This window comes from Canis lupus, chromosome X (assembly GCF_011100685.1).
Source record: "Canis lupus familiaris isolate Mischka breed German Shepherd chromosome X, alternate assembly UU_Cfam_GSD_1.0, whole genome shotgun sequence".
Taxonomy (NCBI): domain Eukaryota; kingdom Metazoa; phylum Chordata; class Mammalia; order Carnivora; family Canidae; genus Canis; species Canis lupus.
The window spans coordinates 35,703,837-35,721,375 of record NC_049260.1 but is presented as its reverse complement, the minus strand read 5'-3'; the positions used below and the strand labels follow the sequence as shown (position 1 = coordinate 35,721,375).

The 17,539-nt window shown below is 35.6% G+C and overlaps 1 protein-coding gene across 3 annotated transcripts in view; it reads right to left on the bottom strand.

Moving 5' to 3' along the window:
* Positions 1–17,539, bottom strand: part of USP9X (ubiquitin specific peptidase 9 X-linked) — a 179,127-nt gene that overhangs the window by 98,220 nt on the left and 63,368 nt on the right. For all 3 annotated transcript variants that reach the window (XM_038587199.1, XM_038587198.1, XM_038587200.1), the window contains exons 2-6: positions 12,951–13,204; positions 7,423–7,568; positions 5,209–5,288; positions 2,740–2,852; positions 1,230–1,448 (exon numbers count right to left, since the gene is read on the bottom strand). In XM_038587199.1, the coding sequence (XP_038443127.1) occupies positions 1,230–1,448; positions 2,740–2,852; positions 5,209–5,288; positions 7,423–7,568; positions 12,951–13,046 (654 nt within the window). In that variant the 5' untranslated portion in view covers positions 13,047–13,204. The remainder of the gene's footprint in view (positions 1–1,229; positions 1,449–2,739; positions 2,853–5,208; positions 5,289–7,422; positions 7,569–12,950; positions 13,205–17,539) is intronic.

Below are 17,539 nucleotides of genomic sequence, written 5' to 3'. Positions count from 1 at the left end.
ATTTTAATTTATGAGTCCCTTATGGCATTAAGCAATTCTGTACTTCAATTTCCCCAGAAACTAGAATGAGACTGATAGGCTGATACGCTCAGTAGTTATGTACAACACGAATATATAAAATAGTGTATGTGCATAAGGTTAAAAAAAAAAAATTCTAAAGCGAATCTTACTAAACGTTTTCAGCTTTGATGTTATGTTTAAGCAATTAGGAACACTGTAATTAATAATACTCAAGAGCTAGGCTTCAAAGAAAGATATAAAGAGATCTTCAGCCAGAAGCCATCTTAAATCAAGTTATTCCCTGTGAGTCCCTTGAACATTATCATTGAACTATACAGCAAAAATCACAGGTATATTTTGGAGATTTTAACTGTTTAGATACTAATTTGATTTACCAAAAGAAAAACAGGCATGAAGTGGCAAAAACATGAATCTTGGGAAATATAAAAAAAAAATCCCAGCCCTCAGTTTAACACATTTTCAGGATTTCCACTTTTAACAGAAATAAACCAAAGTTTTATGTATAAATTCAAATTATCTTGTCTAGGTTTTCCTTTTTATAATGCCCATAATATTAAAAAGTCTCCCTAAATTCTAAAATTTAAAAACTATATATTGTTATTTACTATTTATTAAAAGATGTACAGTTCCAGGATAGATTTTGTATACTGTTTATGCCAATATAGAACATTTACATCCAAGAACTTTTACATTGATGCATACTACATATATTTCATTGATACTCATAAATTTTAGTTTCTTTCATTTATAATTTCTATAATTTTACTTTTATGACACATTATTAGACATTCACAGGATATACTTGATCCTCAAGTCAAGACATCAGTATATCTACAGTGATCATGGCCAGGGAAGGGGGGAAAGTCGCCTCCTATTCTACCCTTTTCTATGACAAAAATTATGGCCTGCTTCATATTAACTCAATTTATGACTATTTCCCAAGGAGCTGGGAAGAAACAATGGGGATTAACTGTAGAGAAAGCTAAAAAAAAAAAAAAAAAAAAAAAAAACACACTCCAAAACAATTTTGTCAATTCTGCTTCAAGTAAAGCTGGAAAGGAAAAAAGAATCCAAAACATAAAATAATGCAGAATCCCTTCAATAGGAACATGAAACTACTCTTCTTCACGTTAACAAGCAGTTCAGATCTTTTACATCTCTGTTGGAGACCAAAACTGTATTAATTAGAAAATAACAAACCAACACACTTTTGGTGATCGAGGGTCTGGAGAACGAGCAAAGAGTTCATCTTCAGGCAACTGAACACTTGAGGAAACGGATTCACACGGACGTGTACCATTGTAGATATGGAATTTGCAATGAGGATTTAAGGCCATGGAGAGAAGTTCTAGAAGTGGAAACCAGTCTTGGGACAACTTGGCCACACATAGTTCCACCAGGCGATGAGTATTGTTGATAATACACCTCTGTATTATGTAAGGAGGAAAAGTGATTTTTAGAAGATCAAAACACTGTAACTCCAAATAGAAATACCTTCCTATCTTAACTATATTTTAATTATGATCACTCCATTTTTTAACACTGATCATTTGAATTGTTTAATATTAGGATCAAACTGATATATCAAAAAACCAACTAACATTTACTGTCCTTTATATAGTACCTGCTTAAAAAAAAAACACTTGCAATGGCTTACGAAATGAACAAGGTACTGCTCTACATCAACAGATAAGATGCAAATTTTTTTTTCCTCTCTGGAATTTGCACACTAGAGGCAGCTATTCTAAAATCTACACAGTATTTTATTTATCTAAGATGGAATTGATTTGCTATCTAAGCCTCAATGAAAAAGTCTGATAGCACCTCCAAAGTTTCCATTTCCTTACTTATAAAGTTACACGTTGAATTTGAAGATGGGATTTCTGTGCTATGGTTCTATCTGAAAAATAGTTCACAGAGCACAAAAATATCTGCTTCACAATTTATGACTAGATTTCCACAGTATGAATAGAGAAAGAGAATTCGAATAATTTTGGCATTCTACAGACCTAAGATGCATGACTTTTTTTTACTTTTTAAAAACTCTGAAGTTCCATTGTATCTTATAATCAAGGCCTTCTAGTTTCTTCAACTGAAGGTACTGTAGAGAAAACCTGTGTTTGCCTCTGCCAATCACTTGGGCATAGCATGAACCTGAGATCACTTTATCCATTTAAGGAGTTTTTTTTTTTGTTTCACAACTATAATCTGATTTCAAATTACAAAACTCTTTGAATGCTGGCCTGTTTAAATCTTCAGGAGACTTTTACCCCCTCTAAGATACCATAGTTGACACGTATGGGTTTCTTTCGCATCTCTTTCTGTATGGCAAGTTTATTTCTCTGCATTGAGCCTTTGTGTCCCACGTATTTGACTCCCCACCTTAGTTAGGTGTTTTCCTTCCTTGGCGGTCCATAAAATAAATGTGTGGTGCATTTCACAATTAATGAAACATGGTGAACAGCCTAAGGTCACAAAGCACCCAGGAGACAGATTAAACCAAAGGTCTCTAATTCTAAATCCCACACTCCTAAAAGATTATGCTTCCCTTCGATAGAAATTATAATTTATAACAAGTATTTTTAACGTTTCTCAGTTTTAGATCTTTAATTCAATTAGTGGATCAAATATACAACCAAATATGTATTTTACATATATATGAGAAAACACAGGCAACACTAGGAAAATCTGATTTTTTAAAGTCAAATGAAGACTCACATGAATTTCAAACTTCCAGCCACTCACTGCCTCATCTGTAAGGATTTTAGTGAATGATATTGTTAGCCCATCTCGGAAAAATCGCTGACATGCTTCACTTTTAACATCAAGGCCTAAGAAAAAGGAAGACAATTAATGTAAACAAAGTATTTTTCTGGTTGTCTCAAAATGTCAAATTATATGATAAAAAGTAATAATTTACTGAGAGGTAAGAAATTCAGACTAGCTTTGGAAAAAACTCACAGCATTATCCATCATTATGAGGTCAAAAAGATAAACATACATAGGTATTATCAAAGTTCCTATGCATCAAGAAGGTAGCTGATTCCGAAACAAAGAAATCAATGAATTTCAAAACTATTTAATTGAATAAAAGCACATCAAACCAAGTAACAGCAAGGTGGACTGCAAACATTTCAAATTATGACAACAGATATTAAACACAAAATGGTTGCCAGTACCATTGAGAGGGAATCTAAGTGCTTCACAAAATTTTACTCTCTGAAGATAAACATTAAACCGTAGGAAATGATGTGTTTTTTTTTTTTTCTTAAAGATTTTATTTGTTCATGAGAGACACAGAGAGAAAGAGAGAGAGGCAGAGACATAGGCAGAGGGAGAATCAGGCTCCCTGCAAGAAGCCTGATGCGGGACTCGATCCCAGGACCCCAGGATCACGACCTGAGCCGAAGTTAGATGCTCAACCACTGAGCCACCCAGGTGCCCCATAAAATGATTATTTCACAACTATTTTTAAAATCTAATTTTAGTTGTACATGATCCATTAGACACCAATATCCTTAAACTATTTTACATAAGTGTTTCATTGAGTAAGATGAATGGTTTTGTCTCGTCTCTCTTGACTGTCCTAGCATCTATGCTTCTGTATAGTTTTGCTTAATTTCACCTTATTTCAGAAAGGCAACACAGCGACATACCCTACACCTCACCAAACACAAAGAAAAAACTTTTCTCATAATTATTATTTTTCTGTCTCAGAGAGAGAAAGAGTGGGGGAGCACACACACTGGAGGAGGGGGTGTGTGAAGGGAGAGAGAGAAAGAAAGAGAAAGCAAGCGACAGTCAGTCTTAAGCAAGCTCCATGCTCAATTCAGAGCACTTAATTTGGGGCTCAATCTCAGGACCCTGAGATCATGAACTGAGCCAAAAGAGTAGGATGCTCAACCAACTGAGCCATCCAGGCACCCTTTGAAAATCTTTAACTCTTGAGGACAAAGTGAAAAGCCACTCAATTTGTATATAAAGTGTTCTAGGATTTTGATTGCACAAGAGAGGACACTGAAACTCAGGATTGTATTTAAAAATCTGAACCTTTCCTAAAATAAACCATGGTCCCAGAAAAGATAGATAGTGGGGGCTACATGTCCAGTGAATGTCAATGAATAGTAAATAAAATACCATTGTGTGTTCTTACCTAGCATTGTACAGCCAGGAAGTACAACATGCCTAGTGCAAAAATCTTCAAAATTTTGCTCAATAAATGTGTAAATGAACAAAAGAAATTTGGCAGTAAATAACTGTAATCTGGAAATGTATTTTTATACTTTACTAGATTATTTTTACAAGATTAAAAAGGTGTGGAGAGACATTCTTTAAATAAAGGAAGGTAATTATTCTAAGATGAAGGAAGTATCACCCTTGCCATGGAGACAAATGTAAGCAGAGTAATTTTTATAATAATCAACTTCAATTCTGATAATGCCTAATGACGGAATACATCCATAGGTACCCTATTTCAGATATTGAAACGTTACTGCCACTTTCCTAATTTCCAATGCCTTAAAAATGAAGACCACATTACAACAGTCGTCCTTTACTAAGAATTCAACTGTACCTAAAGCAGACCCAAGTCATTAAAAAAAAAAATCTACTGTCAAGCTTTCACTTCTATACAAGGTAAAAACATCAGACCTCATCTTTCATGCTTTTCTTTAAAAAAGAAATTAGATCTTTTCTGTATATTAAAAAAATAATCAACATGCAAACTAGACAATTATAAAATACCGAAAATCTTAAAAATCTAATAAAAATGAATATACACAAATTTTATATACGACTTCGGTGAGTTCACAAACATGCCTGAAGGCTGTCCAAAGGATGTGAACCCTTGTTCTAGGTATGTATCATAAGCAATAGCAAGAAAACTTAAGTTAGACGTTCTAGTCCAGGAATATCCAATAAGGCTTTTTAAAAATATTTTTATATATTGATTCATGAGAGACACAGAGCCACAGGCAGAGGGAGAAGCAGGCCCCCCAGAGGGAGTCTGACATAGGGCTCGATCCCTGGACCAAGATCATGCCCCGAGCCCAAGGCAGACGCTCAACCACTGAGCCACCCAAGCTTCCCCCAATAACTGTTTATAAGAGAGGAACAAAGTCTTCAGGGATGAAGTGAAAATGTGTTAGTAGTATACATTATGAAAAGCATAAGAACATACAAACTTACCTTTTTTACTAAGATCAATAGCAGCTTCTAAAAGCACTTCTAATTCCCCTTTCGGCAAAACTGGAACCACCCATCGAGGCCTAAGAGTTTTAAATAATACAAAAAGAAAAATAAATAAATAAATAAATAAATAAATAAATAAAACAAAAAGATGTTTATTGGTTACACTCTAAAAGAAGCACTATAAATGAGTTACTAATTATACTTGCCTCACCATGAAAATATTAAATATTAATAATTAAAAATTTTAAAATATTAAAACAACAAGGTTGGCAGAATATCTACTTTGTGGAACTAAGATCCATCTGTTGTCTCTACAAAGGGAATTTTTTAAAAACTGTCAAACAAAAGATAGCAAGGGGAGGAAGGAAATTATTTTAATAACAGAATATAAAACTAGAAATAATAATCAAGTATTAATTAAATGGATACCTATTGTTCACGTTCATAGGAAAGTGCTCTTTCAGGATTATGATGAACCTCTTACCTGCCTTCAATTTCCTCACAAGGCAGCAGCATTTAGGTGGAAAATGACAGATTTCTGCCTCAATTGATAGTCAGTTATTCCTGAAGGTTAAGGGAGATGTGGCTCTCCCAAGTCTCTCTGCCACCACAGGTACCCCCCTCCCTCCAAGAAGGATGCAGTGAGCACCCAGGTGGTGTTTTCTCTGGCCCCACTGGCAGCTCAACCACCTCCAAGGCTACTTTCCCCTACACCCTAACCCTCTCTCCTCATCCTCCTCACTGCTCCCTAAACCCTTGTTTTGAAAAAAGTGCTCCATGACTATATATTCAAATGCATACCACCCTTGTCATTGTTTTTATTCACATAAAGACACCATTTGTATTTATCTTCCCCTGAGAATTTATTTGCTAATACACAACTTTGTCCTCAAGTCTGCATAATAAGTATCCTTTACTAACCACCACCAATCACCTGATAAATCAAAAAGCAACTATAAAACCTTTTGCTAGGTCACTGCTCTAGAGAAAACATACTCAGACACTAAAATAACTACTATTTCTGGTTTTTTGACTACAACTCATTGTATACCATTATTATATGTATCTACTAAAATTACAAAGTGTTCTTTCAAATATACTATTACAAACAATGAGTTAAAAATAGGAAAAAATTTCAAGATAAATGAAAAAGTTATAAAATGATATAGTAAAAACCTCTTATCTGTAGAAAAATCAATAAAAATGATAGTAAAAGTAAAAATAATCTGAAAAGCATACTTCTTATGGTTAGTAATTTTTTAAGATATCTGTACAGAAGAAGGAAATTATAGAACTTTATCAACATAGTATTTCCATGTTCAACAGTACATACATTACATATATAATCAGAATTTGGGGGGGGAGGCAAGGGGTTTCTCTGTATTATATACGTAACAGAAGGTGATTTTTTAGAAAGTGAAACACAACAAGGAAATTTAGTAAAGTCAAATGCTTCTAAGTTTATTTTCCGTACCTTACTTTTCTGCTTTGGTGGCAATGGTGATGGGAGGATTTGTCACACCTCCCTAGCACTCACTTGTTGGGCCCCACAGCCTTGGTGAAGACCACACCCATGTGGGGGTTCCCCAACACACTCTTCCCTTATCTTCTTTAGACCTTTTTCAACCCCTGCACACAAGCTTAAACTTTCACTCTCAGAGTTGCCCACTACAAGTATAAAAAATTATTACTCCGAACTTGCCCCTGAGGTGAAGATCAAGAGAAACAAAAGGCTGAGATGGTTAAATGCCTCAGACTACTCGAGAGTTCATAAGGGGCAGGCTGTGAGGAACTCAATGTTCTAATGACCTGGCTTACCTCAGGGACCAAGTAAAAAATTATGAAAATCATCCAGCAGCTGTAGCAATCAACGTACCAAAAAAGAAAAAATGAAGAAAGAAAAAATCTTCATAAACTCTGAAAGAGGGAAATCACACATATGGTTCTACTTCAGAAACACACCAGCATGGGTCATCATCATTAATCTGAAAACTTTATTGACACTGTTACTCCCTTCCATTCTTTAAATCCATTAAGAACCACAGGTTACAAAATATTTGGTAAGCACTAAGATGTTAAGGCTATTAAAGAGGCAGTGTGGCTACTATAATATTTCTGTCCACTCTTTCTCTTATTTACTACTAATAATTATGCTGAGAAACTGTTGGTTTTCCTGTGTATTACACATATTAAGAAAAAAAACTAATTCACCTATTGATCATGTCATCCAACTTCGCCAGGTCAGTATGTGGAAATGCAGGTTCCTCATCTTCAAGCTGTGGTGGGGCATCACCTTGACCTTGTTCATCTGGGGGAGTTGCCGGGGAATTTTCATTGGAAGAATCAGGCGATGAAGTCTTAATAAAAAATTAGATTATTTCAGATTAAGGTTTGTATAACATGTACAACATCTAATAAGTCAAACAAACACAGTAAAGGGGAAATTTTAAAGATAAAAATCACTGTAGCTTTATGATGTTTCAGGTGGTCTCTGTGATATTATACTTCAAAATAATTCCATTTAACTCTTAACAGCCTAAGAAGCATTGAACAGCCATTTAATAGATGAAAAATCAAACTTGGACATAAAGTAACTAGCCCAAGGTCACACAGATTCAAATCTATGGTCAGGATTTGAATCCAGGTTTAACTCTGAAGTTTGTGTTCTTAACCACAATGTATATTGCTTCTCTGCTTCCATTTCCTATTATATGAGCCCTGTCACAACAGGAATTATTGTACAAATATGAAACAATGCATTTCACATTTCACAGACAGAAGGTTCTGATTTCTAACTTTCATTTTTTTAATTTGAAAGGAAAATTTTTTATTCAGCAATTTCCGTAGTCTCAAACGACTACCCAAACAATTATTAAAACTTCATGGGACACCTGGGTAGCTCACAGGTTGAGCGTGTCTACCTTTGGCATAGGGCATGATACCGGAGATCTGGGATTGAGTCCCGCATCGGGATTCCTGCATGAAGCCTGCTTGCTTCTTCCTCTGCCTGTCTATGCCTGTCTCTGCCTCTCATGAATAAATAAAATCTTTAAAAAAATAAATAAAATTTCATGATTGCTGTTTCTAAATAAGCTACATCATTTTCAACTAATAGGTCTAATTTTATACATTTTCATTCTTCATTTTTAGCATCTCTTTCTTCCTTCTTTAGATATGCATATTTCTGAAACTAAGTAAATGAACTTTATGACCCTTATATTATTACTTTAAAGAGCAGATGGTATTTTCTCTTTTAAACTGAAATATAAATTTTTTTTTTTTTAAGATTTGTTCATGAGACACACACAGAGAGAGAGAGAGAGGCAGAGTCATAGGCAGAGGGAGGGACTCCATTCCAGGACCGGGGGATCATGCCTTGAGCTGAAGGCAGATGCTCAACCACTGAGCCACCAATGCAACCTGAAACCAATACAAATTTTAACCTGATTTTTGCTCATGTGTTCTTGAATTTTCTACCCATTGTAGGCTGATGGCCCTCATGGAAAAGAAGGATCCTCTCCCTATCATTTTATTACCTACTGAACAGCTGCATAAGTAAATGCACATATTGAAGACAGCTGGGCATATCACCATTAATATGTTCTACTTACAAAATTTATGCATGAACTTATAGAACCAATTTGCAACCAAATGGTGAACTTTTATTTAAGATGGTAAACATTGTCCAGGTGCTACAGAGTTAGTCCCAAGACAAAAGAAAGAAATCTATATAGCACAGAACTCAAATGTTAGAAGCCCAACAGAAATATTAGCACCTAAAATATGTTAGGAAGTCTGCTTATTTTTTTTTTTTAAAAACCCTCTCCCCTGATACATATGTATTATGCATGCTCACAAAAATCATAGATAAAAGTAACTAAACATGTAATACCACACCAACAGATAAGCAACACTGACATTTTTAATTATTTTCTTGCAATCTTTGTTCTAAAGAGCCACAAATCTCATCTAAATTTTAAAGTCGAGATTTTACCTGCTTAGGTAAAATCTATGTCCTTTTCCATTCAACATTTGATTATTTCCCTACATCATTAAGAATCGTTTTTTTAGGAGGAAACTGAGTGGGGAAGAAATTAGAGAGGAAGACAAACCATGAGAGACTCCTAACTCTGGGAAACAAATAAAGGGTTGCAGATGGGGGAGGTGGGTGGGCAATAGTGTAACCGAGTGATGGACATTAAGGAAGGCACAGGATGAGATGAGCAGTGGGTGTTATACTATATGCTGGCAAACTTAATTTAAATTAAAAATCTGTTTTAAAAAGTTGATTAAGGGTCACACAGTATTAAATAAGATAAAATTAAGGGATATTTAGTATTTTGCCTTTTTTTTAAAAAAGACTTAATTTATTTATTCATGAGAGACACAAAGAGACTGAGAGAGAAAGGAAAGGCAGAGACATAGGTAGAGGAAGAAGCAGGCTCCATGCAGGAAGCTCAATGTGGGACTCCATCCTGGGACTCTGGGATTACGCCCTAAGCCAAAGGCAGCTGCCCAACCTCTGAGCCACCCAGGCGTCCCAGTATTTTGTCATCTTTATGCCAACATTAACAGAGCTGTAATGACATTTTTTTACATATAAATCTTTGTGGTGAACTTCAGTTTTTCCTTAGGATAGAATCCTGGAAATATAATTACAAAAATAAGTTTATAAACTCTTTTAGGAATACTGACATACATATTGCCAAATTACATTCCAGAAAGTTTGCACCCTCTGATAACCACACCCAGAGTTTTCAACCCACAGTACCTTTGCCAAGGAGGTTTCATTCAAGACCAAGTTTCAATACATACTAGAATTTCAATTTTTCTCCTATAAAAAACACGCTTTAAAAATTGTACATCAACTGAAAATTTTAATTTATCTAAGAAATTCCTTTTATGCCAACATATAAAAAGCATATTCCAAAAGGGACCCTTAAATTGGATAATTATTAATGCTATAGTTGATTTTCCTTGGTCCAAGAGTGTCAAATCTTGTGAAGTAACTAAAATTCTAACATTAAAATGTAGAGAGTAAGAAAACAAAAGTGAGGGATTCTACAGATAGCTAAGAATGTAATTTTTGTTCTTTTAATCACCGGTCAGTCCACTCAAAAAAACATCAAGAGCTATAAGAGAACATAAGGCAGAAGCACAAACAGGTGAATATCACAAACCCAAGAGCTCTAAAAATTATCAAATGTACCTTAAAATAAAACTAATAGAGTAGAGGCTTAATATCTGTTTAAAGCCAAGCAAGCCACAAGCACTGCAAAAGAAGTTAGGACTCCATGCACAATGCAGTTATAAAACAGAAAGAAGATACAATGATTATTATTCAGCCATTAAAAAAAAAAAAGAAATCTTGCCATTTTCAACAACAGGAATGTATCCAGAGGGTAAAATGCTAAGTCAAATTTAAGAAAGAAACAAACAAGGGAAAATGGAGACAAACACTTTTTAAAAAAAATTTTAATTCCAGTATAGTTAACATACAGCAGACTATTCAATATAGAGAACTGGTAGCTGCCAGAAGAGGTAGGTGGGGAATGGGTGAAACAGGTGAAGGGGATTAAGAATACACTTATTGTGATGAGCACTAAGGTACAGAATAGTTGAATCATGTTGTACACCTGAAATTAGTATTTTTTAAAAGATTTTTTTTTTGTTTTGACAGAGAGAATAAGCAGGGGCAGTGGGAGGCACAAGGAGTGGGAGTCACAGGCTCCCCACCGAGCAGGGGGATTGACTTGGGTGATTGTGACCTGAACGCAGATGCTTAACCAATTGAGCCACCCGGGCGCCCCAAATTATACTTGAATTTTAAAAATAATTAAGTAAAATGTTAAACAGAAAAGAGAGTGAAACATACTGAAACTCTACTAGCTCATTGTGGGTTTTTTGGTTTTTTTTTTTAAGATTTTATTTATTCCTGAGAGATGTAGAGAGGCACAGGGAGGAGAAGCAAGCTCCATGCAAGGAGCCCAATGTGGGACTCGATCGCAGGACTCTGGGATCACGCCCTGAGCCGAAGGCACTCAACCACTGAGCAACCCAGGCATCCCTAGCTCCTGGTTGAAAAATAGATTCTTTGGCATCCAACACAAACCTTTGACTATGTTTATTTAAAGAAACCCAAACACTAGGTAACAAATCTATGACACAAGAAAGGCTTAACAACTCTAATACCTGTGACTATTACTTCAGTATTTTACGGCTTAAACGTGGAAACTGGAGAGGAAAAGGAATAAAGGCAACATATTTATTTGGAAAAATAAAATAAAAACCTGATTTGCTCACTTCTCTAAAATGGCAGACAGAAAAGAAGGAGGGCAAAGAGAGACAGAGAGCAGATGTACATCTCTTTTGTACCATACCTGTAATAGATTATCTAACCTATAAAAACTGGACAATGAGAACTTATCCCCAAATGACAAATTTAAGTACCCTACAGTAACAATATTTTTGCCTAAAAACTTATCCATACAGAATTCTACATAAACATGCACCAACTGTAAGTCACATGTCTGTCATTCATGTGCATGCACCTCAGCTATAAAATCACTTGTAAGTGTTGAGCTGCACATCACAAATTTTAGTATGTTTGGTCTTATTTGGTTATTAATTGATACAACTGCATATGTTAGAAAAAGTAGCTGAAAAGCAATTATTAAACTTCTACTTCAAGAAATGAAAAAAACAGCAAGTCAAATTCCAAGGAAATGAAAGGAACAAAGATAAAAGGTTAAAATATACAAGTGAGGAGGGGAGAGGGAATTGAAGCCAAAAGTTGGTTTTGGAGCAAGTTTAATGAAATAGATGAATCCTAAGGAAATAGTCCTCAGAAGAGGGAAGGCAAATTAGCAGTATCAGAAATGAAGGAAGAGAAATTACCACTGACTTTGAGACATTCAAAAGATAATAGAGAGGATATGAGAACAACTATACCTCAATAAATTTGAAAATCTAGATGAGTGTACAAATTCCTTGAAAAACACAACTTACCAAAAGAGAACACAAACACACACTACAAAAAATAAGATCGAGAAAATTCCTCTAATAAAAAAAGGTGATGAATCTTTATTAAAACCTTCCTACAAATGAAACCCCAGGCCAGATGGCTTCACCAATAAAATCTTCCAAATGATTAATGAAAATGCAGAAATCATACACAAATTCATCCACAGAATAGAAAAAAAATATTTATCTGTGAGTTTTAAGGCCAGCATAAAACCTTGATACCAAAATCTATTTTGTAAACTTTGTAATCATTATTTCACTTGATCTTCTTCACAATCCCATTAAGTAGTTACTACCATTATCCCCATTTTAAGATGAAAAACTGAGGCTCAGAGGTTGTATATTTATCCAGTCGTAAGACTAGTACAGTGAAAAGCTCAAATTTGAACACAAACAACATGACTTGAATCCAATCTCTTTAACAGGCTACACTGAATGATTTAACACTTTACTCTGGAATTGATACAGAGGGCTTAAATATAAATACTTCATTTGATAACTGATTGTGTAATAAGTAAGACACGAGCAAAAGAGGGGCTACATACTCAAGCATCACCACCCACAGTGCTTGAGCTTTCTTATTACTGTGTGAGACCTATATTTACATTTCTTAAGTTTTATGGTTACTTCACAAATTATTCAGAACATGCTCCATTATTTAGTATCACATAGTAGACATACCAATGTGGCTTTAACTAGTATCTTAAATGTCCTACCTGATTCTGTTGGAGGGGGGGCTGAGACTGTCCATCAGGAGCCTGGCCCTGGCTGTCATTCCCTCCTACTGGAGAGCCACGAGTCGTGGCTGTCATACTCGACACAGGGCAGATCTTTGCAATTTTGTCTGCTTATGTAGTTGTCTTGAGAAAAGAAATTATAGTCCACTTATAGAAGATGAAGTACCAGCATTTGTCAGTCTTAAAAAGCTCCAATTCAAGAATAAACCATCTTGCAGAGACCATTGCATAACCTACAAGAAGAAAAAAATTATATTTGTTTTATATTTAAAAATCATGAATTAAGGAACTGTTCAATTTTAGTATTACCAGTGAATCTAGTCAAGATAAGGTGGCTATATAATGAGAGGGTGAGGTGAAAACCTAAAGTCTCATTAATTCCATATTCAACTTAAACTGGTAACTGTAGATCAGTTTGTACCAAAGCACAGGCTTATATGTTTCAGCTTTCTTCTGGGATTCCAAAGACATATTATCAAGGTATTTATTTAGTTGCCATTTTGATTCAATCATGGAATGACAAAAAACTGCCTCCAATTTGCTAATACTTTCAATACACTGTAAAATTACGAATACTCCACACATAAACCAGGTAACAAAAGGTTGTTTTTAAAAACATTTCGGAAAGACTGTACAACTAACGTTTATCACCAGTACTAGGTCATTATAAAAATAGTTTTCAAACAAGATTATAACAGGTTTTAATAGAAACTTTAAAACTTTGGGGGGATTTTTGTTTGGAAAAAGTTCAAACTATATACAACTATTCCAAAAAAACTCAATGTCTCAAGTGACCCTGACTCTTCCCTTTTGGCATTGTTTTGGTCACAGGCATTCCCCAGAAGCCTGACAAACCACAACTGTTTAACAATGGAATTCTTTGTTACTTGACCAGCAAAGGTATATAAGGGAATACCAGCAAAACGCTCAATTCTATATTCATTAGACCAATGGCTCGCATCCTTAGCTGCATACTAAAATCATCTGAGATGCTTTGGGAAACACTGATGCACACAACCTCTCCATACTGAACCACTGCATTTGGGAGTGAAGCCTAGGCATCAGTACTTTCCAAAATATCTCCCTTGGTGATTGAGAATTGTGCCATGAGATTGAGAGCCTTAGCTGATGACTTACAGACATGTCATTATAAGGCGACCATACTTTCCATTTAGTCCAAAACAGTCCAAGTTTACACCTCTAATTTAAATATAATCACTTGGGACACTTAAGTGGCTCAGGTAAGTGTCCAACTCTTGATTTTGGCTCAAGTCATGATCTTGGGGATGGCGAGGTTCAATCCTAATGACCCTGGAAATCATGACCTGAGCCAAAGTCAGATGCTTAACTGACTGAACCACCCAGGCACTCCTAAAATAAATCTTGAAAAACGTTATATATATATATATATATATAATACTTAACCCAGAAATAAGTTCCTAACAAGATTTTGTTCACTTATCAAATTCGTATAAAAGTTTAAGACCAATAATATCAAGTACTGATGAGCCTAAAAACACAGAAAAATGTTTAATATGTAAGGTGAAAATACAAAAGATAACACGATTGATTGGCCCTCCTTTCAATTTTGTTTTCCATTTGCATACACCCTACATTACAAAAAACTTCAGGTGAAGTAAACAATTTTAAAAACCTAGAGAAACTAGCCTATAATTTTCTTCAGTCATTTTGGGTCTGCTGGCAAATTATGTGAGAACCTTTCTTTTCTTGCCACTCAAAATTATCAGCTAATCAGCTTGATTCTTCTCCACTTCAAATTTGTTCCAATTTCTTCTGTTTGTTTCCCAACCTGGGTTCATGATCCACTTGTGTACTCTCCCCAAAGGATGATTGATGCTCCAATCATCATCCCCTTGCTCTTTTCCTGGATGCCTTATTCTTCATCTACTTTACTGAAAAATCACCAATCTCTGCCCTTCCCTTTTCCCAAAAATCTTAAGAATGTCTCTGCCTCCCCTTTCCCTTCTTCCATTTTCCCTTATCATCTGTTTGAGTCTAAGCTATCAAAATTGTTGCTTTAGGGATCCCTGGGTGGCACAGCGGTTCAGCGCCTGCCTTTGGCCCAGGGCGGGATCCTGGAGACCCGGGATCGAGTCCCACGTCGGGCTCCTGGTGCATGGAGCCTGCTTCTCCCTCTGCCTGTGTCTCTGCCTCTCTCTCTCTCTCTCTCTCTCTCTCTCTCTCTCTCTCTCTCTGTGACTATCATAAATAAATAAAAATAAAAAATAAAAATTGTTGCTTTAAAGCCAGTGGGTCTTAACTGAAGAATATGGATGCCAAGTGTGGGGAAAGTCTAGGAGAGAGGATGAATCCTGAGCAACACCAAAAAATTGTAGTTTTTTTTTTTTAAAGGTAAATCTTTACCATTTACACAGAATGTGGTATTTTTCTAAAATTGGAAAACCAAGCATCCAATAAGTGACTCGACCAAAGCACAGTAGAAAATAAACAAGTCTAGAATTAGAAATTTTATTACTTTGTTCACTACACCAATACTATCTCTCTTAAAAAGTCTTTCCAGGAAGCAATCCAAGGACAAAAGAATGAATAAAATGTGGTATGCACATACAACTGAGATATTCTTTAGTGTTAAAAAGGAAATTCTAACACATGCTACAACATGGATGAACCTCAAGGACATTATGCTAAGTGAAATAAGCCAGTCACAAGGAGACAAATATTCTATGATTCTACTTACATGAGGTACCAACACTAATACAGAGAGTATAAAAGTGGTCACCAGGGGTTAAGGGGAAAGAAGATTAAGGAGTTAACAGGTACAGTTTCAGCTTGGGAAGATTAAAAAAAGTTCCGGAGATGGATGATGGTGATGGCTGCACAACGTGAACGTACTTAAGGGCCACTGAATCGTACACTTAAAAATGGTTAAAATGATAAAATTTAAGGTTATGTATTTTCTCCCACAATAAAATTATATGTATACACATAGCACTGAACGCTCTCTTGCTTTGCAGCCCATTAACATTTGGAGATTGAGTTAAAATATCTTGAAAATTATACCCTTGTGATGTTTTAAGCTCAACATCCTCCTATCTATATGTATCCCCAAAACCCTCCGTCTACAAACAAATCAAAACTATCTGGCTAAAGTCTGGGAATAAATTATTTTAACGAAAAGTATTCTGTGGATTACTAAAGAACTACCCCTTTAAACAACTTTAAGGTAAATGGAAAAGGGAGACGTGTAACCAACCTCTCCACCAAACAATATACTTTTTACTCTGACCATAGAACTAAATCATCTTCTGCTTCTTGCAGAATATCCCATTGACAAAGCTTCAAACTGCTTGCCATCCTATCTCTTCTTATATAATTCTCATCTTTCTGTCCCTTGGTTTCTAGATTTCTTCTATCTCTGTCAAGTTCTCCACATTTCAAGATTTCCAGTAGTGCTGGGCAGGTATGTCAGGTCTCAGCATAGCATATATACTTTACCCTATTCTGGTATTTTTAATAGCTATGTCTCTCCCACCACATCAGAATTGATAACCTTTTCCTCAGTATGCTAGGATTCAAAGATTAAGAACAAGAAATAGATACAAAGTAATTAAAAATACTTTCTGGATTAAAGCATAACTTTTATTTCAAAATCCCACCTCTGCCACTTACAAGCTGCCTATCTTACTAAAACCAGTAATGGCCACTCAATTTTCACAGGTGTTTAAAACTGAGATAATGGGGGATCCCTGGGTAGCTCGTTTAGACCCTGCCTTTGGCGGGGGCATGATCCTGGAGTCTGGGGATCAAGTCCCACATCAGGCTCCCTGCATGGAGCCTGCTTCTCCCTCTGCCTGTATCTCTGCCTCTCTCTCTCTGTCTCTCATGAATAAACAAATAATCTTTTTTTTTTCCCAGAACAAATAATCTTTAAAAAAACAAAACTGAATGCCACCCACAAAAATGCCACAAAGATTATTTTTTTAAGATTATTTTAATAAAGATGTTTTTGCCAAATACCAAACACACAGTAATTCTCAAAATACTTAATTTTCTTTTCCCTTTCTATAACTGTATTGTGAAGGGTTCTTGAATATGAGGTAAGAATTGGAAAATAATGTTTTTAGATATAATTTGGAAAGCGGGACGCCTGGGTGGCTCAGCGGTTTAGCAACTGCCTTTGGCCCAGGGTGTGATCCCAGACTCCCGGGTTCGAGTCCCACATGGGCTCCCTGCATAGAGCCTTCTTCTCCCTCTGCTTGTGTCTCTGCCTCTCTCTCTCTGTGTGTCTCATGAATAAATAAATAAAATCTTTAAAAAAAATAATAATTTGGAAAGCTTTGAATGGGAAAAAAATTATCAAAGATATGCTACAACTAAGTTATCCAAGAATAACACTGCTACCTTTCTTAATAAATACCATTCAATCCAAGTGGTGGAAATAGATGGGAATCACACTGTGTTTCACTTGATTTCAAGAAGCAGCCCCAGACTCTACAGAGCTTCTTTTCTAGGAGACATTTAGGCATACCCAGCAAGGACAGAACAAGCTTTCTACCAAGGAGCAGTATCCTCCACTGAACAACTCA